We start from the raw sequence: 23,716 nt of genomic DNA on the forward strand, positions 1-23,716 counted from the left end.
TTAGGTGCTCAATTTAGCAACAGTAAGTCTGTGATGTCTACTGCTGGGTTTTGATAATTAGTATCTGAAAGAGGGAGCCATTACATTGAATAGATAACACTGAAAATAAAGGAACACAAGAAATTATGCAGAAGACTAACAAGAAAGGAGAGATACAGGGCTGGTTTACACAGCCACCCAAGCTGGGAATCCTTGTGCTTATTTGAGGTTCAAATGCATCAGCCACTCCCAGAGCTTATGTTTCTACCTCCACTGTCAGTGGTACTATGCCTCACTATACCAGTTGCTGGGAATCACAAAGTATGAATGCACTAATGGGGAATGCCTGGTGCTGCCTAGGAATTTAATTTTTTAAAAAACAAAGAAAATTCTGATTTTTAAAAGGGCTGTGTGAGTTTTGGGGCTGTGTGTGTGCGCGCGTGCGTGCACACACACACACAGGGTTCTGTGCATCCAACAGCATCCAAATATGGCCAGAAACCACCTTTCCACCTTGGAAAGCCTTGCTTGTAACCGTCACGCCAAATTGGGTAATGTCATGCCAAAGTCACATTTCAGTCCACCACCTTGTTTCAAAATGATGCCTGGCATCCAAATGTAGACTAAGAGCACTGGCTCCCCCTTGGGAACCATCAGACCAAATTAGGCGACAATACCTTCAGAACCATCCAACTTGGCGCAGGTTGGGCCCATTACACCGAATCTGGCAATACCCCATCCAAAAGGGTTGAGGATGTATTCAGAGGTTGGCACAGTTTGGACTGATCATGCCAAAAACCATGTGAAGTCATGCCAAAGTCATGTTTCAGCCTGCCGCAATATTGTTGTGAGGTGTTTTTGTTTTGTTTTTGAGGAGGGTGGAATCTAATGAAAGATTCCATTGTTCTAGCAGCCAGACAATGGCCATAATGACCCTACGTACGGGTTGTTAGTATAAGAAAGGAAGCTGCTCTGTGCCAGAGGGGAAATGGGTGTATAAAATGCTACTGGCCATAAAATATTATACCAAATACAAGACATAGATTGAAACATTGCCTTTTACAATCTGGCTGCAGTTCTGATCCATCAAAAGCCATAAAAGCCAAAAGCATCTAGCTGTGTTTTTTTCTTCCATTTAACAGCTAGAGAAGAGATCCTCCCAATGCAAAAATGAGCTGGTTTGTACACAATTATTTTGTAAGCCACATTGAGTTACTTTCTGTAAACAAATCCAATAGAAATAAAATAAACTGGACTACTGAGATGGTTAAAAAAAGCTGCACACTTATTGGTCTCACAATTTAGTGCACAATACTCCCACCCCACTCCGCGTGTGGCAGATCCTATATGTGTAAAAATTATTTCTAGCAAACAAAACATATCCAAAGTGCTACCACTAAATTGCTCTTGTTTTCACAGCAGGAAATCTGTAACTACCGATCCCAGAATAGCTCTTAGTCATATATATTTCTGCAGGGTCCCCCCCCCGGGGGGGTGGGTTACTCATGTTAAAAGGACTGTAACAACTTAATGGCGAATACCACCACATTTTTTTCTATTAAAAAAGCACTGTATTTATGGGATGCATTCATTTACTAGGCAGCAAGCCACCTCACATGGGAATGGGCATCCATTAGCAGCCCAATCCATGGGAGTAGCCAGGTTTTTATTAGTGGGGGGACCCAAAAAGTTGTTGAGCTTTTTTGGGGAAGAGTATTTCCCCCAGAAGCTGTTGAGCTTTTTTTAGGGGGGCAGAACCTCAGCTAAGAATATTTATTGACTGAGGTTCTGCCCCCTCTCCCTGGTCACGTCCTTATTATTATGTCTGGAATGTAATTTAAATTAGTAAGAATTTGGAACGCAGAAATAAAGAAAATCATCAAACCATCAATTCTACCATGTGGGGGTATCTAAATTATATAATTTCAACAATTGTTATTAGTCAAGAGGTTTAAACTTTAAAGACTGTCTCAAGGCAAATCTTCAAAAATGTAGTATAAACACTGACAACAAGGAAACACTGGCCTGCGAGCGCTCCAGTTAGAGAACAGCTTTTATCAAAGGTATCATGGGCTTTGAAGACACTCGAACTCAGGACGCAAGGGAGAAATGTGCTAAGATGAAGGCACGCTTGGCAAATCCACACCGTGATAAACTCCTGCCCAGAAACCAATGACCCCACTGTGGAAGGATGTGGGGATCCAGAATTGGCCTCCAGTCACTTACTGACTCACTGTTAAAACCGTGTTTATGGAAGACAATCTTACTCGGCTACGAGTGATCGCAAAAGAAGAAACTGGTATTGTTATAAAAGGTAAAGGGACCCCTGACCATTAGGTCCAGTTGTGGCCGACTTTGGGGTTGCAGCGCTCATCTTGCTTTCCTGGCCGAGGGAGCCGGCGTACAGCTTCTGGGTCATGTGGCCAGCATGACTAAGCCGCTTCTGGCGAACCAGAGCAGCACACAGAAACACCGTTTACCTTCCCGCTGGAGCGGTACCTATTTATCTACTTGCACTTTGCCGTGCTTTTGAACTGCTAGGTTGGCAGGAGCAGGGACCGAGCAACGGGAGCTCACCCCGTCGCGGGGATTCAAACTGCCGACCTTCTGATCGGCAAGCCCTAGGCTCTGTGGTTTAACCCACAACGCCACACGCATCCCTTTTGGTATTGTTATAATGAGGCTATTATTGGATTGTAACTGAAAACTAATAATAATGATAATACAGTGGTACCTCGGGTTAAGTACTTAATTCGTTCCGGAGGTCCGTTCTTAAGCTGAAACTGTTCTTAACCTGAGGTACCACTTTAGCTAATGGTGCCTCCCGCTGCCGCCGTGCCACCAGAGCACAATTTGTTCTCATCCTGAAGCAAAGTTCTTAACCTGAGGTAATATTTCTGGGTTAATGGAGTCTGTACCCTGAAGCGTATGTAACCTGAAGCGTATGTAACCCGAGGTACCACTGTAATAATATTTTTTGAGGATTTAGGGCATTTTGCCCCACCTCCTTGACTAGGCCCATGGCCCAATCCTAAGCATGTTCCTTCACTATTCTCACTTTCAATGAACGCTTGGTCTTAAAGAAGTTAGATGTGCGCATTTACCCGGAGCAAGTGCCATGGAACAGAGGGAGAGGGGCTTTTTGAGTAAACATGCGCGCTGTTAAGCCTTTCAGGAGGCAACTTCAATTCAAAGGAAGGCTTATATTAACCCCCCGACCTTTGTGGCCGCCGTACTGCTCTCTGAGGCAGCCATGGAGCCCTTTGCGCACGGCCCCCTTTTCCCAGTCCGCGCCTCTTTCCGCCGCCCGTGGCGGAAGTCCGTTCTCGGCGTTGCTAAGGCGCCTTAGCAACCGTCCCTCGTCGCCCTCCGTCCTCCACCTCAAATCCTTCCGGCCTTCCCCGCCGGCCCCGCCACTTGAGTTCCGACCTCGAGGCAGAGGTATCTCGACAAATAGATATATATTTAGCTACGCAAAGATATATACACGCACGTTTCCGGGTGTGGGTGTTTGTGCGGCTGCTGCCGCAACGCGGAGGACAGACGCCGTTTTCTACGGTGCACTGGCTGTGACTGACACCCCCCAACCCTGAGGAGGCGGAGGGAAGAACCCCTAGGCTTTGCAAAAAGTAGGTTGGTTTCCCTTTTCTTCGGGAAAGGGGTGCTCGTTGTAACGAGACCGAAGTGCTGCTCTCTATTTGTTTGGGGATCCGGGGGTGGGGGTGGGGTTGGAGGCCCCGAAGATCTCCCATTAAGGATGGGAGGGGAATGGAGGTTTTTCTTGTCCCCCGAGGTGTTTCCTCGGACCCTCTCCCAAGTTGCTTCTTTGCCCGATCCAGTGCATGGTTTAACAAAAGCGATAGTAATGCGTGAGATCGTAACAGTGGTTGTTTTGTATTCGCACCAGTTTACAACAGGAACGCACAGCAACAATCATCATAATAAAAACGCAGTGCGAGCGATCAGCTTAAGAGCTGATAAATTCCAAAGTGTGAACAAGATTTGATGGATGCAATAATGGAATGCTGAACGGTATAGTTTTTGTAATTATTATTATTATTATTATTATTATTATTATTATTATTATTATTATTATTTATTATTATTATTATTTATTTATACCCCACCCATCTGGCTGGGTTTCCCCAGCGACTCTGGGTGTTTCCCAACAGAATATTAAAAACATGATAAACGATGAAACATTAAAAACTTCCCTAAACAGAGCTGCCTTCAGATGTCTTCTAAAAGTCAGGTAGTTGTTTATTTCCTTGACATCTGATGGGAGGGCGCAAACACAGGGCAGGCGCCAGTACTGAGAAGGCCCTCTGCCTGGTTTCCTGTAACCCCACTTCTTGTATGCAGGGATTTAGTATATGTAAAATGAACCATGGAAAGGGAAGAAGGGAAGTCACCGATGTCTTAAGGATGTAAAAGGAGTATTTTAAATTGTAAAACAGAAAACTTAATAAAATTATATACCAAAGAGAGAGAGAGCAGTGATGCAGAACATAGAATGCATTCATTCGAAAGTTCTGATGGATCAAATATGGAACTTACGTTCAAACAAGCATGTGCTTAACCATTGTTTTCATTGAGGTTTATTCTAAGGTAAGGATGCATAGGATTGCGGCCTTAAAATTGAAATGGTGCTTTTAGAGCAAGCAGGCCCCAGTAATTTTGGGGAAGAACAATGCACCTCTCCTGGGCTTGCAGGTTTACAGTTTGATTTTAGAGTGTTGATCACCCTGTAGGATTTACCCTCAAGGAAATGCACGTAGGCCTTAGTTCTTAATAAAGTTAAGCAAAGATGTGTTTTGGAGCTGAAAGCAATTTGGGCACAGGTTTTCAGACAACTTGACCTTGGGCATCTAGTCGATGTGATGCCTAAACTTTGTTATGAGGCAAGATGAAAACCTGGAGTCTCCTCAATTGCAAGAATATTTGATTACTCTCCAGTCACTTAAGGCTGTGTTTATAACAACAGAGCACACATTGAATAGATCAACCTTTCTCAACTTCAGGTCCTCATGTGTTGTTAGACTACAACTCCCATCATTCCTGGCTAGCAGAACCAGTGATCAGGGATGATTTGAGTAGGCAACAAGATACAATGAAGATAAGGACTGGGTCACTGGGGGAAATAAGAGTTCTCCAACTGCTTTGATCTCCTTGGGTTGCAAACAACACCTAGTTATTGTACCACTCCAGTGAATTACCAGTGTGGTTCCTGAACATGTGGAAGTCATTTCTTCCCCTTCCCGCATCTTCTCAAAATGTTGTAGAATGATCCTCAGTTGTGCTTTCCTGGTTGCTGAACTGCTTGATCTTAGAAAGCAGCAAGTACCATATTTTTCGCCCTATAAGACGCACTTTTCCCCCTCCAAAAATGAAGGGGAAATGTGTGTGCGTCCTATGGGGCGAATGCAGGCTTTCGCTGAAGCCTGGAGAGTGAGGGGGGTCGGTGCGCACCGACCCCTCTCGCTCTCCAGGCTTCAGGAAGCTATCTGCTAGCCGTGGGAGACCCAGCTCTCCCAGGGCTAGCGGAGAGCTTGCCTGCACCCAGAAGCTTGGGGCGCGCTGAGCTCCGCACGCCCCAAGCTACGGGATTAGCGCCGCGGTCCGCTAGCCGTGGGAGAGCCGCGCGGCTCTCCCACAGCTAGCGGAGACCTTGCCTGCACCCAGAAGCTTGGGGCGCGCTGAGCTCTGCACGCCCCAAGCTTCGGGATTAGCGCAGCGGTCCGCTAGCCCTGGGAGAGCCGCGCGGCTCTCCCACGGCTAGCGGAGACCTTGCCGGCACCCAGAAGCTTGGGGCGCACTGAGCTCCGCACGCCCCAAGCTTCGGGCTTAGCACAGCGCACCTGGGGGGGAAATAATTCCCCCCCTTTATTTCCCCCCAAAAAAACTAGGTGCGTCCTATGGGCTGGTACGTCCTATGGGGCGAAAAATACGGTACTTCCAGCATCTGTGAGAAAGACATGATCTTATATTTCCTGTGTGTGGTATTAGTGCAATCCACAGGCTGGGCTGGTGTTGAATTGGGGGAGGGAGACTTAGAAGTGGAATCTGTCATTTTAAATATCAGCTAAGAAATCTTGGTAATGGTTATGGGCCTGCATACACACTGCACCTTTAAAACACATTTGAAGTGCATCTCCCTACCCCCCCCCCAAAAAAAGAATTCTGGGCAATGTATTTACCTCTTTTATTGTTACAATTCCCAGCAACCTGTTGACAAACTACAGTGCCAAGAATTATTTGAGGGGAGAAATGTGCTTTAAAGGTATACAGTGGTACCTTGGGTTACATACGCTTCAGGTTACAGACTCCGCTAACCCAGAAATAGTACCTCGGGTTAAGAACTTTGCTTCAGGATGAGAACAGAAATCGTCCTCTGGCGGCAGCAGGAGGCCCCATTAGCTAAAGTGGTGCTTCGGGTTAAGAACAGTTTCAGGTTAAGAACGGACCTCCGGAACGAATTAAGTACTTAACCTGAGGTACCACTGTAGTGTGTATGCAGTCCAAGTAACAGTGATCCAACTTGGCTTTAAGGTTCTTGGCCAGAAATTTGCGACTGTGATCAGCAGTTGGAATGAAGCATTCATTAATACAAGATGTGCCTGAGTTCCACTGACAAAATGTGAAAGATGTAATTTATTTGCTCAACTTTGCAGGTACAGTGATACCTTGGTTCTCAAACTTCATCCGTTCTGGAAGTCCATTCCAAAACCAAAGCATCCTTTCTCATAGAAAGTAATGCAAAACGGATTAATCTGTTTCAGACTTTTGCTTGATGGTTGCCATTAATTTGATTTTAATTTGATTTAATTAATTTTATAATGAATGTTTTAGAATGTTGGACTATTTTGATTGTTGTTAGCCACCCTGAGCCCGGCTTCGGCTAGGGAGGGCGGGATATAAATAAAATTTATTATTATTATTATTATTATTATTATTATTATTATTATTATTATTAAAAACAACCCCTAAAACAGCAATTTAACATAAATTATCTAACGAGACCATTGATGCATAAAATGAAAGCAATAATCAATGTACTGTACTATAAAATAAGACAGTATTGTAGATGATAAAAACTACAATTAATTTTTTTCCTTACCTGCACTGATAATAGTCATTGTTTGGATGGGGGGCTTTTATCCATTCCCGCAGTCACACAATCAGTCAATCAGTAGCTGAACTGGGTTCCACACAGTCACAAAAACAAGTGAACCGGAAAAGCCTCAAAAACAAAAACACAAAATAAATAACAAAAACAAAAAGCGCCAAACTTAATCCGTTCTGGAAGTCTGTTTGACTTCCGATATGTTCGAAAATCAAGGTGCAGCTTGTGATTGGCGCAGGCGCCCCGGAAACAATATTCGACAGCTGCATTGGACATTCAGCTTCCAAAAAACATTTGAAAACCGGAACTCTTGCGAGTTTTCGGAGTTTGGGAACCAAGGCGTTTGAGTACCAAGGTGTTTGAGAACCAAGGTACCACTGTACTTTTCCATGAGATCACAGAGGTGTTGCCTTTCCTGTTGTCAGCAGTATCCACTATGGATATATATGGATATATATGGCTAATGGAGTACATTAGAATCTGGGTGGCTTGTTGCAAAAATCCAAAAAGGTTCCTGTACCTTCAGAAGTTAGGTGATGTATTTTGCATCTGACCACCCTAGGTACAATACCTTGTGCCAGAACCTCTGTGCTCTGAGTGAAGGAACAACTAGGTTGAACACAACTGAGATGGTTCATGGGAAGAAACCTGCACGGTCCTAGTTTCATACGCCTGTGAACATATCCCCCTTCCTCCATGTAACGTGTGGCATAGGTGCTGCATATGTTAACTTGTCTCAAGCAATGTAAATTCAGAGGGACAACTTTGCAGGTACATTTTCAGGAGACTGTGGAAGTTTTTGCCTTTCCTTTGTTAGCAGCGTTCACCCGTATGGTCTCAATGACAGCCCTTTGGGGCTTCAGATTTAAACACCAATCTGCCATGAGACATTATAGTAAAGTGTATCCATTTGTAGGCTGGGAATGCATAACAAATTAAAATAACTTCCTGCTCACTCGCTGAGGAATCTGCGTGGTTAGAAGGTTTTAGTCCAAACCTGAGATGCTTTCTTCACTCACTTTGCGAGCTTTCCAGAGTAAACGGACTCAATTTTTCCCCCATTCAGGAGAAGAAAGCACTAAAACTGCAAATTGGAAGTGAGGTTTGTTACATGAAAACAACAAAAACAAATTTAGTACCGTTGCTGTGTTCTTCCACCAAGAAAAGTGACGGTTCCAAGTTTTGTGAAGCTGGAAAGTTATCGCTTTCTTTAAAAAGTACCACTACATAAACAGCCATTACAAATGTTAACTCCAGACGGTTGGCAAAATATATAAACTAGCAATGTTCGGTGGACAATGTTTACAGAGAAAATGTTATAATTGCTTTGTTTTTGCATTTGTAGGGCTACTTGACTTTTCCAAAGGTTTGGGTTGTGGTACATGCGTTTACCTGGAGCTAAGCTACCCCACTGAACTCAGTGGGTCTTATTTCTGAGTAAACATAAATAAGATTGCACTGTTATAGGCAAATAATCTGCTTATCTGTAATTTTGTCTCGGACATTCAAGATAAGCACTTTAATGTATTCATATTTATGCATATGTGTCTGTTTACCTAGTTACCTAATTTTTTTTTTAAGTGTTTGCTCACCACCTGGCCTGCTAAGGCCCTTAAGTGACTTAGAACATAATAATACAGTAACATAAGGAGCCCAGCAAAATACATTTACAAATATAGCTAAATTGGTTTTTTTAAAAAACACATTGTCATATCAGTGTAGGAAACTACTGTGTTGTACTCATCAGTTAGGCTCTAGAATTAAAACCCTAGAGAAGGAGATATTTAAACTATCGAGAAGCAGATGTTTAAACTATTAAGGCTTAAGCAGGAGATAATTCTCACAATCTGCCTATGAGAGATGTGGGACAAAAGGCAGGTCCTGCTTTCCATTGGATTACCTTTTGGCCAAATGTGGGGAAGAAGAACTGTAGCTCACTGGTAAGAGTGTTTGCTTTAAATGCAGACAGTCTCTAGGTAGGGCTGGGGAGAGACTCTGCCAATCATTGCAGACAGTACTGAGCTATGGTCCAGTGGCCTGACTCTGTATCAGGCAGCTTCCAATATTCCTCCTAAACCACTGTCATGCATTGAATTAGGTGTTTTGCACACTCCTCTGCAAACCAACCTAAATGCAGGCTAGGGGTGTCACATCAGAAGCTGAATCTGTCTTTTTGGCAGGCTCAGTCAGCTCTAAACAAATGTACTAAATTAAATACATGTTTTCCCCCCAAATATATGTGTACAGTGGTGCCTCGCAAGACGAAAAGAATCCGTTCTGTGATTCTCTTCGTCTAGCGGTTTTTTCGTCTTGCGAAGCAAGCCCATTGACGGATTAGCGGATTAGCGCTATTAGCGGCTTTTAGCGGCTTATCTGCTGATCGGATCAGCTGATAAGCGGCTTAGAAAAAGGGGGGGGGAGGGAAAAAAAACCAGCAGGAACTCGCAAGACATTGTCGTCTTGCGAAGCAAACCCATAGGAAATTCGTTTTGCGAAGCACCTCCAAAACGGAAAACTCTTTCGTCTAGCGAGTTTTCCGTCTTGCAAGGCATTCGTCTTGCGGGGCACCACTGTATGTGAAACTTGCAGTTATTGGGAAGACATTAAGACTGCAATCTTGTACCCTGTCCTCAGAAGATATGTCCCATCATAAAGTGTTTCAAAAAAGAAGATCTTCAAAAGCGTCCCTAGTATTTTGTTTTTGTTTTTTTAAATCAAAATAGCCATTGACTTAAGTTGATCTAAAATTGTAAAAGTTTTGCTGTGACTGTCAAAATGTTTCTGTGGAAATTGGCCCTTGTTGAAAGCCGTTGTGATTTCGATTCTCCCTGTAACAGGTCCAAGGATATTACTTGAAAGTAAGATGTCTTTCAATTCACCTGTGATTTCAGAAGAAGACCAAAAGAGCCACCAGGGAATAAAAAGAAATTTTGAAGGCCTGAATAGTTCAGATTCACAGACTACGTCGATGTTGCAGGAAACACCACTTGAAAACCTGCATCTAGCGCCTCAGACTGTTCTTGAAAGAGCCCCAAAACAAGGGAGATCAAAATGTCCCAGATGTAATAGTTCAAGGATGTTCTATTGTTACACATGCTATGTTCCAGTTGACACTGTTCCCACTGGAGAAATTCCTGTTGTGAAGGTTAGTGCAAGATATATCTTATTTTTGATCTAATTTGTCAGTTTTAGCAAGTTTTGGTCACAGTGAATCATTCTAATAAAAGAACAGGGGAAGAATGAAGCGAGACTCATGTTTCTGCAATATAGTTTTAAAAACAAGCTGCGGCAACCCAAAACTCTGTTTTTCTTCAGAGCTTGCTACAGGCTTGCCAAACTCTAGTGGTACAAGAAGAAGAGGGGGCCCTGATTCCAGATGAAATCCCTGGTACTGCAAATCAGTTGTTATTCAAGGTCCTTTTTAATAGGAAATATGTCTTTCTGAGACCTTGGAGATGACTTCCAGCTAGAGCAGGTTGGGTAAAAGGCAGTAACATCTTTCATTCAGTCAGTCTGCAGCCTGCTGCTTTGACCCATAGGGCTCAGAAACAATTTATTTTGGTGGAAGTTGTCTGGTCATTGTGCGTTCCCACTGCTTTAAGCAGATCTGCTGAGGAAAGCAGCGACTTTTAATAGGCACTGATGCAAAGTGTGTGTATCTTGTGCACTGCTGCCTGTACCCAAATGCAACATGTTCAGCCAGTGACTTATTTTTCTTATGAAATGGAACGAGGAGTGCCTTTTCTCCAATGTATGTACTTGTGCTCTTGGTTGCAGCTCCCATTGAAAATTGACATCATTAAGCATCCCAATGAAACGGATGGCAAAAGCACAGCTGTACATGCCAAGCTCCTGGCGCCCGAAGAAGTTACCATTTACACATATCCTTGTATTCCAGACTACGAAGGAATGAGACACGAAGTAAGGGTTGTCTAGAAGTAGCATGGGGGAGATATTTCCTCGTTTCCTTCCTCTTCTTGCTGATGGCTATGAAATCCACAATGCTGCTAGGGTTCCAAATCTCCACAAAGAGAATATCAGGGCTCAGCTGGGGTTCAGAATCCCTTCTGCACATAGAAAAGGGGAAAAATAAGTGGCTTGTTTGCTCTCCCACTCTCCACTTCTCTAGATTATACACCGCAATTGCCCAGTTACCATATTTTATATTGCATTTGCCGCTTGTATTGGGTTCCTCCTGATTTGACAGGCAAGAAATTATACCTTTTGCTTTTCTAAGACCTGATGTACGCAATATCTACTCTGGAGATACTTCACCTACAGAGGGAAGGATATGTATGTACCTACGTAGGTCTACACCAGGGATGATTAACCTGTGGCTCTCCAGATTTACTTATTAAAATATTTATATACTGCTATGTAATTATATATAGGTAAAGGGACCCCTGACCATTAGGTCCAGTCGTGGCCGACTCTGGGGTTGCGGCGCTCATCTCGCTTTATTGACCGAGGGAGCCGGCATACAGCTTCCGGGTCATGTGGCCAGCATGACTAAGCTGCTTCTGGCAAACCAGAGCAGCGCACGGAAATGCCGTTTACCTTCCCGCTGGAGCAGTACCTATTTATCTACTTTCACTTTGTGCTTTTGAACTGCAAGGTTGGCAGGAGCAGGGACCGAGCAATGGGAGCTCACCCCGTCGCGGGGATTCGAACCGCCGACCTTCTGATCAGCAAGTCGTAGGCTCTGGTTTAACCCACAGCGCCACCCACGTCCCACTATGTAACTATATATATAAAGCTAAAAACAGAAAGCTAAAAACAGACATCAGTGAGAGCCATGCTTGCACAGAGTTTGAGAGTCATGTGGAGAAAGATGGTTCTTAGGAGACTTGGCATGGTTAGGGTACAGGGTAGAAGGAAGCATGGGTGGAGGACCAAATTAAGCAGGCCAGGGGTGTTGCCCTAAATGCCCTAGTCCATTTGAACAACTTGGGGTCTCCCTGGACGAGGTTCCTGATTGTGACTTGCCCCAGCTAGCTAGATTATAATTAGGCAGGAACTGGATCTAAATCTTTTCCCCACAACCAGGCAGGAGAGAGTGAGCTCTTAGCTGATGAGAGAGAGCAGGAATAGAATACCGCACGGGGACTTCTGACGTGTTCTGAGGCAGCCTGGGAGTCATTTTGGACTCACAGCTGTCCATGGAGGCGCAGGTTAATTCTGTGTCCAGGGCGGCTGTCTACCAGCTCCACCTGGTACACAGGCTAAGACCCTACCTACCTGCATACTGTCTCACCAGAGTGGTGCATGCTCTGGTTATCTCCCACTTGGACTACTGCAATGCGCTCTACGTGAGGCTACCTTTGAAGGTGACCCAGAAACTGCAATTAATCCAGAATGCGGCAGCTAGACTGGTGACTGGGAGTGGCTGCCGGGACCACATAACACCGGTCCTGAGAGATCTGCATTGGCTCCCAGTACGTTTCCGAGCTCAATTCAAAGTGTTGGTGCTGACCTTTAAAGCACTAAACAGCCTCGGTCCTGTATACCTGAAGGAGCGTCTCCACCCCCATTATTCAAATAGTCCTTGAATTTCCTCCAGTCCTCTTGAAACTCCTCTTCTTTCTGGTCGTGGATTCTTCCAGTCAGGTCAGCTAGCTCCGAAAAGTCCATCATCTTCATCTGCCAATCTTCCACTGTTGGTAGTTCTTGTGTTTTCCAATTTTTAGCAAGTAATATTTGGGCGGCCGTTGTGGCATACAAAAATAATTTAACATCTTTCTTGGGCAATTCTAAACCTGTTATTTCAAGAAGAAAGGCCTCTGGTTTCTTAATAAATGTATATTTCAACATTTTTTTCAGTTCATTATAAATCTTCTCCCAGAAGTCTTTCACCTTGGGACAAGTCCACCACATATGGAAAAAAGCGCCTTCTTTTTCTTTACATTTCCAACAAAGGTTATCGCTATTGTGATAAATCTTTGACAGGGGTCAAGTACCATCTATACATCATCTACATAGTATTTTCCTTTAACATCGTACATGCAGTGAACTTAACCCCTTTCCTCCATAGCCTCTCCCAGTCCTCCATCATTATTATTATGTCCCACATCTCTTGTCCAATCAATCATAACCGATTTAACTTGTTCATCCTTTGTATGCCACTCCAGAGTCTGTCCTGCATTCTATCCATTCTTTCCTGCATGTTTTATGAGAGGGAGGATCATGTCACAGCCCTGTTACTTGTTCTTTTGTTGGTTCCAGTTGACATTAGTGTTTATGAAGATGCTGTGCTGAGAGGTAGTTCTGGGTTTTTTTTAGTAGCTGTGGTACCTTGCACGCATCCCCTCCCATCCCAAATAACTCCAACATTGTGTCTGTTTTTCTTCTAGATTGCACTTATCTTTCCTGGGCCTAATTCAGTTTCAATAAATGACATTCCCCTCTGTTTGCAAAACAAATCTAAGAAGAAGGTTGGCTGTGACGAGGACGAGGACTCGTCAGCAGAACCAGTCCTCAAATGTGCGAAAACAGAGTCAGGCAGTGAAAGCGACTTGGGCGAACACCAGTTTCACAGCAGAAATGCTCCGTTGAAGAGAATTGTGTTTATTGATAGCACTTGGAATCAAACGAACAAAATAATCACAGATGAGCGGCTCCAAGGTATGCTAACACCAAATTCTAAAGCCCAGTGCTGCAGATTAATAAAAGTGCAAATTGAAGGGATGTGCTTGACACATCAGTCTCATTACTGCTATGCATGAACAAATTGAACAATCCATACAGATGAAGCAATGGATCCCCATAGCTATACATGGGCATGGTTCTAGTCACAATTGAATGCCTTGTGGTCCAACACCAGGTACAGTCCCTTGCATCCAGCCCCTATGGTTTCCTGATTAGAGAAATGAAATTGTTGTTATATTTATTTATATCCTGCCCTTTTCCTGTCCTGGGACTCAAGGCAGCTTCCACAAATCAAAACAACACAGATAAAACACAAAAGGATAAAAAAGGATAAAAGATTAATGTTAAAAAGTAATTAAACTCTAGTAGAATTTTTAAAATATAAGAAACAAATTATTGAAATATGGGTAATAAAAATAGAACAGCACTATTAAAACCCTTTCCTTAAAAAACAGTCAGCTCTCAAAGGCTGGTTGGAATTAATGATCATCATCAGAGGGCAGAGGGTCTTCTCAGTAGTGGCACCTGCCTTGTGGAATGCCCTCCCATCAGATTTAAAGGAAATAAACAGCTCTCTGACTTTTAGAAGACATCTGAAGGCAGCCCTGTTTAGGGAAGTTTTTAATGTTTGATGTTTTGTTGCTTTTAAAAATTATTATTAATATTGGAAGCTGCCCAGAGTGGCTGGGGAAACCCATGCAGATGGACATGGTTTAAATAAATTATTATTAATAATAATTAATAATTGATCTTATTATTATTTGTACCCCACCCATCTGATTGGGTTGCCCCAGCTACTCTGGGCAGTTTCCAACCTATATACAAACATAATAAAGCATTAAACACTAAAAAGCTTCTACTTGCTAGTGCAGGCATGGCCAAACTCAGCCCTCCAGCTGTTTTGAGACTATAATTCCCATCATCCCTGACCACTGGTCCTGTTAGCTAGGGATGATGGGAGTTGTAGTCCCAAAACATCTGGAGGGCTGAGTTTGCCTGTGCTAGTGGAAAAGCAACTAGAAGGGAGCCTGTCTAACTTTTCTAGAAAGGGGGTTTCAAAGTCTGTGAACAGCCACCAACCAGGTCCTCTCCGTGTTCCCACCCACCATGCCTGTGAGGGTGGTGGGACCAAAGATCTTAAAAGCCAGGGCAGGATAACCTTGGCCATAACCAACACTTGAGATTGTGCCCGGAAACATACCAGTAGCCATTGGAGCTGCTGTAACAATGGAGTCGCATGCTTCCTGTAACCAGAGCTCCCCTCTGCCTGAGAGCGTCTGGCAGCGGTTCTCAACCTGTAGGTCCCCAGATGTTGTTGGACTACAAATCCCATCATCCCTGAGCTCTGGCCTTGCTAGCTAGGGATGATGGGTGTTGTAGTCCAACAACATTTGGGGACCCACAGGTTGAAAACCTCTGTATCAGTCTGTTACCAGTAGCTGATTTGAGACATATGTACAATTTAGCGCATACATGTTCCGTTTCGTTACCTCTCTTAATGCAGGATTGCTGCAAATTGAACTGAAGTCGCGGAAAACCTGCTTTTGGCGTCATCAGAAAGGAAAGCCAGAGACGTACCTGTCTACCATCGAAGCAATTTATTATTTCCTAGTCGACTACCATAAGGAATTCTTGAAAGAAAAATATGAAGGACAGTATGACAACCTCCTTTTCTTCTTCTCATTTATGTACAAATTGATAAAAAATGCCAAGTCAGCAGGAAAAGACTAAGGCAATATATTTTTCATGTGAATAACAAAAAGCAACCCCCTAAAATATTCCTTATGATCCATTGTACTTTATGCTTTTAAACTTATTAGTAACAATTGAATTAAATAAATTGCACAGTTGGCTAGAGGGTTTTGTTTGTTTGTTTGTAAGAATGCAAAATATTCCTGTCCTTTTTAGTTCAATCCTAAATCCAAACCCATGGTTTATCATCTGAGGCAAATCTCTCTTATGGTTCCCAAGAGACTCCAAATGGTCTGGGGACTTTACTGCCCTTGCCACATTTGAACATATTTTTTTTATAAGCACCAATTTGGATGTTTGGAGGGTTTATATCAACTTACATATTTTAGAGAGAAGTACTGATGGCTGTTGTGTTTTCAATGCGAACTGACAGCGTATATTGTTTTGTTGGGGGGGTTTTCTGTCTCTTTTATCTTCCCCCACTTCTTTGCTAAATTTGACACTTAAAAAAAAGCTGGACTGTTATGGGAGTGTTGCCTGAAATAAAACTGAGCCCGTTGCTTCTAAATAGAAATGTTTTCAGACTGTAATAAGCAGGGAAGATGCCAACATAAGAGTCTCTTTTCTTAAACATAGTAAAACTTAGTTCAGCTGTTTCACTCTATAGGAATGCGCACTTCACCGTCAGGGATGACTTAATCCCGGTGATGTAACTGTTTACTAAAAAATGATTGGAACAATATTTCAGTAGACCAAAAAAAAAAAAAAAAAAAAAAAAAAAATCCAGGCTAATGTATTCAGCAGGATGCCAATGGTAAACATGTTTGGGTCTAAATTAAGCTGTAAAATTGCTTTGGTAATATTATAATAGCAGGTTTACTATAATGACTACTTCTATGTCCATTTCAGGTTGACAGCTTTGGTACTGCCAAGCAAAAGTTTCCTGCTGGATTCTGAAATAAATTTACCAGGAGAAACATACATTTGCAGAGAAAGGTGCATTTCCTTCCAACTAAAGTTGGAAGGCTTGCAAAGGAATTAAGGGTCCTCTGCCCACAGCTGAGCCCTGCACTTTACATTGCAAATGAAGCATATTATTAGACGGTCGTACCTTGGTTCTCAAACGCCTTGGTACTTGTATGTTTTGGCTCCCGAACGCCACAAACCCAGAAGTAAGTGTTTCGGTTTGCAAACGTTTTTCGGAAGCCGAACGTCCGACGCAGCTTTCGCTTGACTTTAGGAAGCTCCTGCAGCCAATCGGAAGCCACACCTTGGTTTTTGAACCATTCTGGGAGTTGAACGGATTCCCGGAACAGATTCAGTCCGAGAACCAAGGTACCACTGTACTGTGTGTAAGCTGTAGAGCCCACATTGGGGGAAGCAGCAGAAGGACAGACATTAACTCCTTTAAATGGTTTTCCCCCACTCCCCAACAAACAGTGCATTAAAACTGAAGTACACGTGTTACAAGTGCTTCCTAACCTCTACCCAAAGCCCTTGTTTATTAAGAAGCTTGCAGGCTTGATACACAACACATTTCGTACAGGAGATGTTACTATTGGCCTAACAATCTGTTTAAAGGTGATGTGCCAAATTCACAGTTACCAAAGGACCAGCTGTGTTCTCCTCCTCTTTGAAACAACTCATTTAATACAAGTACCAGTTGTGATTTAAAGGCACACACCCTTAACCATATTAACAGCTAGTTACTTAACTCGTTTCAGTAAATATCATTGATCAAATGCTGCAGGGATACAAAAAAATCTGATTTTTCACTAAAAGCAAAATACATGATTCCAGAAGCAATTCCAGTGGGTTTGTTCCTGAGGAGTGGTGATGTTTAGAAGTATGCCTAAGTTTCATTCAGTGACAGTGCCTAGAATTTTTTTCTTTGCCCTGTATCTTTTTCTTAAGGTCCACAATAGGTACAGAAACCATAGGCAGGTGGGGAGAGAAACAGAGCAAAGTTTCTAAATTACTATAGTGAAATAAATGAAGTCATTGAACATTTGATTTTGATTTAACTTACACATTAATTTCTTCTTTTGATTATTTACTCACTCGTAGCTGAGTAAGATTGACCATATTAGATACTTTCTGGGTTCCTGCTCTTTCAAGAATATAGCCAGGGGAAACTAGAATTGTGCTACTGATCTTCCAAGGAAATAAGTTGGCCCTGGGAAAAATTTTCCCCTCCTTTCCATTGAAACTATTTTGGTCGTATTGATCCGTCTAGCACAGTAAAGTTTCCTTCAACTGCCAGCTGCTCTCCAAGATCAGAAGTCAGCTGAGATCCTTTTAACTGGAAGTGCCAGGGATTCATCCTGGCACCTTTGACATGCAAATCAGGCGATGTACCACTGAACTACAGGCCCTTGCCCATTGCTTGTCATGCTTGCATTTTATGATGGGGTGGAGAACCTGGGGCCCTCCCAGTGTTGTTGGACTCCAACTTCCATTATCCTTGAACCTCTTCTTTTTTGGTGATCATTTGTAGCCGAGTAAGATTGTCTTCCATAAACACGGTCTTAACAGTGAGTCCATAAGTGACTATGGAGGCCAATTCTGGATCCACATGTGCTTCCACAGTGGGGACATAGGTTTCCAGGTGGTAGTTGACCATGGTGAGGGTTTGCCAAGCGTGTCTTTCTCTTAGCTCATTTCTCCCTTTTGTCCTGAGTTCAAGCATCTTCAAAGTCCATGACGCCTTTCGTAAAGGCTGTTCTCCAGCTGGAGCACTCGCAGGTCAGTGTTTCCCAGTTGTCGATGTTTACACTACATTTTTTAAGATTTGCCTTAAGAGATCTTTAAACCTCTTTCGTTGACCACCAGCATTATGCTTTCTATTTTGAAGTTCAGAATAGAATAGTTGCTTTGGAAGACTGTACAAGGCTGTACAAGGCATCTTACTCCTAGTTCTTGCTGTGATCTACCATGCACTGATAGGGCTTGAACTAGAGCCTTATCATTCTGAAAGGGATAGATTTTTTTATGGTATCGGTGTTTGGTAAAAGGAACCCTGTTGAAATAGCAGATAAGGAGTGGCCTGCTAGATTGGACTAAGGGCCTATCATTGCCAGAGTCCTTTGGCCAAGTCATGTGGCTTCCTAGGTGGTTTGGGGAAGTTTATACACAGTGCCTGGGCCGGGCTCTTCTCCATCTGCCATCAGATGTCAGTTGTCTCTAAAATGACATTTCATTTTGGTATCTTAACTGATAGTTGTTCTCCCTGATCAATTAAAACCACGTAACCTAAGTGACCCTCCTCACAGCAATTTATGGTAGTTAGCCTATGAAATTAATTGTGCGTGGTGCGAAGAAGTACTTCTATTTAAGGATAACAACAGGAAGATTTAAAGAAGGAACTATTGGAAACTCAAGGCAGTAGAAACATAAGATGATTAGAGCCCCACTGAACTTGAAGCATGGGAAGCCCCAACAAAAATTTATATTTGGACTATATGATATGTATTTGTATAATTTGGAGTACTTAATGTGATTTGATTGGATTGTTAAAATGGATATGGAGATTATATATATATATATATATATATATATATATATATATATATATATATATGAAGTACTTCTACTTATCCTATATGTATCGCCAAACAGTTTTGTAGGGAGAGCCCAAAATTCAGGTGTTTGGGGAGGGCAGAGTAGGAAGGTAGTTTATTTCCCCAGTATGGGCAAAATCTAACATTCGTTTCATTTGCACACACAAAAATGTAGAGCTGACCAGCTGGGGTTAACATATTCATCTAATGGTGATATAGCAGAATACAGGCTCAGGGTACGTAGAATAACCCCTATTTAGACATGTAGTCTGCAGTCCAGTACATAGTGAAGAATTGTCCTTAAGGCTCACTGGATGGTAGCCTATGTTGCTAAAACCACTAAATGTTATACAAAACTGTGTCATGTTTTTACAGCAAGAAATATCTTCAACAGTCATCTCTCTAATAAATTGCAACAGCAAATGCTTTCACCATCCATGTGTTGTTTTTTTTATTGCTGTCAAGAAAAGGGCATCTTGGCTTTGCGCAATGATTAATACTGTTTCCAGTGAATGACTTTTGATTGTCTCTCTGACATTTTCATCTCTCTGTGTGTTGTTAAACAAGGACTCCTTTGAACTTTCCCCAGGAAAGTCTCTAAAGCAGCTTTGTGGAAGATTACTGGGCTATAATGGAAAGGGAAAGGAATCCGCCCACTGGAAACGCACATCAAAGCGACCCCCTGACCCAATGTATTCTCAACAATCAGTCAGAAGAGGCGAAACATAATTCATTTTCTTCCAAATCACGTTTCTTTGAAAACATTTTTAGTGTAAAAGTAGAGACAGATAAAACCTTATATAAACAAGTGTCGGTTTACTTTTAGAGTGTGTTACAATTCAGTTTACTCCTCTATGACTCTGTGAGTCAAAGATCCTCTAGTGGACACTTAAAAGTGCTTCTCTGCAAAAAAGAGAGTTCTAACCATTTTCTCCACCAGCTGCAACCTCTTGCATTGCAACTGATGCTGCTTTAGAGACTTTCCCTGACTTAAGCAGCTGTGGGTTTTTTCTTTTCTTTTTTAAAAATGAGGCTAATGAGAAGGGGAGGGGTCATTGGAACACACACAGAAGGCATGATTTCCAATATATGAGATGTCCATTTCATCATAGCCAGTCACTTTGAGGAGCAGTTGGTGGGTGGCAAAGCAAGCCATCACTCCCTTGAAATGGGCTGCTCCTACAAGGCCTAGAGCCTATCCACCACTGCTTCTCTACCCTGTCCTTGGTCTGGCAGCTGATGGCACTTCTCCATACCATAGCTGTCAACATTCAGAATTGAAAATAAGGGATCAGCAGCCTCACCAGTCCCGGGGACAGTCTACGGGATATCTAACAATCCAGGATAGCAGTGGGAAGCAGTGGGAAACGGCACTGGAATTTCCCGCAAAAAAGGGGGAAGGTTGACAGCTATGCTCCAGACCCAAATTGGCCCATCCCTTTCACCATCCTCTGTGCCATAACTACAATTGCAAAGTTTGAGAAATAAGCTGCAAAAGATGTCATTTGAATTTTTAATTACAGAGATTTACATTTCCAACCACAAAGGCACAGAAGCCAGAAAAATAAAGGTAAAAGGTAAAGGACCCCTGGACGGTTAAGTCCAGTCAAAGGCGACTATGGGGTTGTGGCACTCATCTCGCTTTCAGGCTGAGGAAGTCAGCGTTTGTCCACACACAGCTTTCCAGGTCATGTGGCCAGCATGACAAAACCGCTTCTGGCACAAAGGAACACCGTGATGGAAGCCAGAGCACATGGAGACACCGTTTGCCTTCCCGTCGCAGCGGGACCTACTTATCTACTTGCACTGGCGTGCTTGCGAACTACTAGGTTGGCAGGAGCTGGGAGCTCACCCCGTCACATGCGCTCTGGCACTCGTCACGTTGTTCCGTAGCACCAGAAGTGGCTTAGACCATCTGGCCACAGAAAGTGGGTCCTTTACCTTTACAGAACCCACAAATTACTAACATGATCCAATACCTCAGGTTCTTCTAGCTGTCTTTTGGACACAGCTATATATATAAAAAAGTCTCCACCCACCACCAAACTTATTTCCTAAACAATACCAAATTATGGACACAATCCAGTCAAAGTTGCCCTCATTTTAGTTCCCTTGATTTCAAAATGCTCAACTTTCTGTGCTGTCTTATTCCTGATATTTGTAAGCTGCTCCAGGAGCTCTTCTGTGGTTGAAGAGCAAGGTACAAATAATGTATTAAACAAGTTACAATAAATAAACTCAACCAATGAAATTAATGGTACTAAACAAGGTTTATTGTTGGGTGGCTGGTGCCCTATGTTTTTACACAAAACACGGAATACTAATGGGTAGAAATAGATTCCCTAATTTTGGCTTGTAAAGCATCGCAGGTTTTCTTGGCATCACCAAGCAGCATTGAGGTATTGGGCTTGTAAAAAATGGGGTTGTCAACTGCAGCATACCCAACTCCCAGGGTGCGCTTCATGACAATGACCTGGTGGAGAAACAAAATGGCGGCATGAATAGAGAGATACTCAAGCAATCATAGTGTACCTACTCTGAAACCATATTATTATCATTATTTCTTAAATTTCTATACTGCCCTTCATCCGAAGATCACAGGATTGTTCACAATACAAAAATACATACCATAATAAACAAAAACAATACCACTGCCCCAATTTAAAAGGCCATGGATTGTTTAATTATTATATGGTTGAAATCGTCAATTCTACGTGGCCCAACTCCATAAAAGTGAGTATTCAAGCACTTAAAGAGACCTTGGAATATTATCGCATACAGCTGTGAATCGAAGTGCCTTAAAGCTTTAGACATGGAAATAATAATAATAATAATAATAATAATAATAATAATAATAATAATAATAATAATAATAATAAAATAATAATAATAATAATATCTTTATTGTCATTGCCCCCTTCGGGGACAACGAAATTACTTGACTGCTCCATAAAAACACTAATTAAACAATACAATATAATACAGCAAGGGAGATTAGATGACTTTCAAAGTCCGGGCTTCCCATTCAGGGCCGAGATCGCTCTGGAGAAGAAGCTGTTCTTAAGACGGCTCGTTCTTGTCTTCATCGTCCTGTATCTCTGTCCCGACGGCAAGAGCTCAAAGAGACAGTGACCAGGATGCGATGGATCTTTTACTATGTCCAGTGCCTTCCTATGGCACCTTGTGGCATAAATCTGCTCTAAGGTGGAGAGTGGGCAGCCAACAATGCTCTCTGCTGCCTTAACAACCCTGTTAAGGAAGATAACTTTGGCAGGGCTGCCAAACGTCTATACAATTCCAAAGGCGGAAATGATGTCTGGGGGGAACCAAGTCAATTGAAAAATCGTGTTTTGGGGGTTTTCCTTAAAAAAGATCAACAACTTTCAGGGTGTTCTGGTTTTTACTCCTTGAAATATGGCAACCCTAAACTGTAGTGGAAACCTTTCCATTTTTAACTGGGCATAAGTACCTGTAACTAAGCGAAGTAGACAGAAGAGCCAATTAGGTACACATGCCATAATACAGTCTTATGAATCCTCCTCCTTTGTTAAAGGCATGTTCTTCACGATGTAAGACTAGCCCTGTCAGAACAGGCCAAGGATCCATCAAGAATGAGGAACCTGTGCCCAATTCTCATGGGTTGAGATGCAAAGGGAATTCTGTTGGAGGCTATCACAAAAGAGCCAATCCCTTGCCATTACTTACCTGCTTAGATTTCCAGACCTCCAATACAGGCATACCAGCTATAATTGAATTCGGATCTTCTTGTGCTGCAGAGTTCACAGTGTCGTTGGCACCGATTACCAAAGTCAGATCTGTGTCTGAGAGGCAGAAGAAAACTCATCAGCACTTCAGAAACTTGAAAAGCTACTGTCTTTTGTCAGGACTTTCAAACTCGCTGGCAGACAACTGCTTAATTCCCTTGGGATGTGGAGACAGATAAAACATCTAAGCATATAAATCTTATAAACATATAAATCCGGAGGCCAGAGAGAAAAGAAAACCTGATAAAGAAATTGAACAGAAACAATGAGAAAGGAACAGAGAGGTTTTGTCTTTCTTAGTTCAGGACTTGTACATAGGAAGGGAGACATTCAACCAAACATCCGAAGGAAAACTCCCTCAAGCCAACTAGGGCACATGCCACCACATCTAAATGTGCACTATGAGGCCACCTGAGACTCAAGCAATAACAACAGAAGCACCTCCAATCTGCATATCCACTCCTTCAGCGGGAGTGTAACCCCATCAAAAGCAGGAAATCTTTCATGCACCTGCCACACTAACACTGCCTCAGTTTTATCCGGATTGAGCTTCAGTTTATTGCCCCCTATCCAGTCCATCACTGAGGCAAGACAATGGTCCAGCACTTCCACTGCCACACCTGCAGATGAAATAAATAAAAAAATTGTCCAGTGGCACCTTAAGAAACCAACTAAGTTTGTTCTGGGTATAAGAAGTGTGCATGCACACAAAAGCTTATACCCAGAACAAACTTAGTTGGTCTCTAAGGTGCTACTGGACATTTTTTTAAAAAATTTATTTCGACTGTGTCAGACCAACACCGCTACCTACCTGAATCTAGAACACTTGCATATGTAAAGGAGAAGTAGAGCTGTGCATCATCAGCTGTAACAGAAAACCTAGGCACTCCATGCTGATGCTCAATCGCACATGAGTCTTATGCATGTTATTTCTCTTCCTCAAACAAACAGGA

The 23,716-nt window shown here is 42.7% G+C and overlaps 3 protein-coding genes across 6 annotated transcripts in view; 1 reads left to right on the top strand and 2 right to left on the bottom strand.

The window, feature by feature from the left end:
- The window catches only part of FAM227B (family with sequence similarity 227 member B), a 117,649-nt gene extending 114,338 nt beyond the window's left edge, over positions 1 to 3,311 (bottom strand). Inside the window, exon 1 of one of the 2 annotated variants that reach the window (XM_081170044.1) lies at positions 3,199 to 3,311. In XM_081170044.1, coding sequence (XP_081026170.1) covers positions 3,199 to 3,234 — 36 coding nt within the window. In that variant the 5' untranslated portion in view covers positions 3,235 to 3,311. Of the gene's footprint in view, positions 1 to 3,083 lie in introns of both variants that reach the window. The other variant, XM_081170045.1, reaches the window with a different exon arrangement.
- Positions 3,312 to 3,420: 109 nt separating this feature from the next.
- Positions 3,421 to 19,435, top strand: DTWD1 (DTW domain containing 1). Of its 3 annotated transcripts, none has more exons than XM_081170076.1 (6): positions 3,421 to 3,608; positions 9,940 to 10,247; positions 10,880 to 11,023; positions 13,453 to 13,723; positions 15,252 to 17,684; positions 17,715 to 19,435. In XM_081170076.1, the coding sequence occupies exons 2-5, from the start codon at positions 9,966 to 9,968 to the stop codon at positions 15,476 to 15,478; spliced, it is 924 nt and encodes a 307-aa protein (XP_081026202.1). In that variant the 5' UTR covers positions 3,421 to 3,608; positions 9,940 to 9,965; the 3' UTR covers positions 15,479 to 17,684; positions 17,715 to 19,435. The 3 variants fall into 3 exon arrangements, with proteins under 3 accessions (XP_081026202.1, XP_081026203.1, XP_081026201.1); XM_081170077.1 differs by having other exon boundaries at positions 9,994 to 10,247; XM_081170075.1 differs by lacking the exon at positions 3,421 to 3,608 and adding an exon at positions 3,772 to 4,011.
- Positions 19,436 to 21,252: 1,817 nt separating this feature from the next.
- The window catches only part of LOC308573249 (NAD(P) transhydrogenase, mitochondrial-like), an 81,343-nt gene continuing 78,879 nt past the window's right edge, over positions 21,253 to 23,716 (bottom strand). The window contains exons 21-22 of the mRNA XM_081170010.1: positions 22,705 to 22,820; positions 21,253 to 21,472 (exon numbers count right to left, since the gene is read on the bottom strand). Coding sequence (XP_081026136.1) covers positions 21,320 to 21,472; positions 22,705 to 22,820 — 269 coding nt within the window. The 3' untranslated portion in view covers positions 21,253 to 21,319. The remainder of the gene's footprint in view (positions 21,473 to 22,704; positions 22,821 to 23,716) is intronic.

The sequence above is a fragment of the Podarcis bocagei genome, assembly GCF_964188305.1.
Source record: "Podarcis bocagei genome assembly, chromosome: 14".
In the NCBI taxonomy this organism is placed as follows: Eukaryota; Metazoa; Chordata; class Lepidosauria; order Squamata; family Lacertidae; genus Podarcis; species Podarcis bocagei.

Bases quoted from the DNA above. Each gene is read 5' to 3' on its own strand.
- DTWD1 (XM_081170075.1), top strand. The intron at 11,024-13,452 runs GTAAGGGTTGTC...TTTTTCTTCTAG, and splicing joins ACGAAGGAATGAGACACGAA to ATTGCACTTATCTTTCCTGG. The intron at 13,724-15,251 runs GTATGCTAACAC...CTCTTAATGCAG, and splicing joins CACAGATGAGCGGCTCCAAG to GATTGCTGCAAATTGAACTG.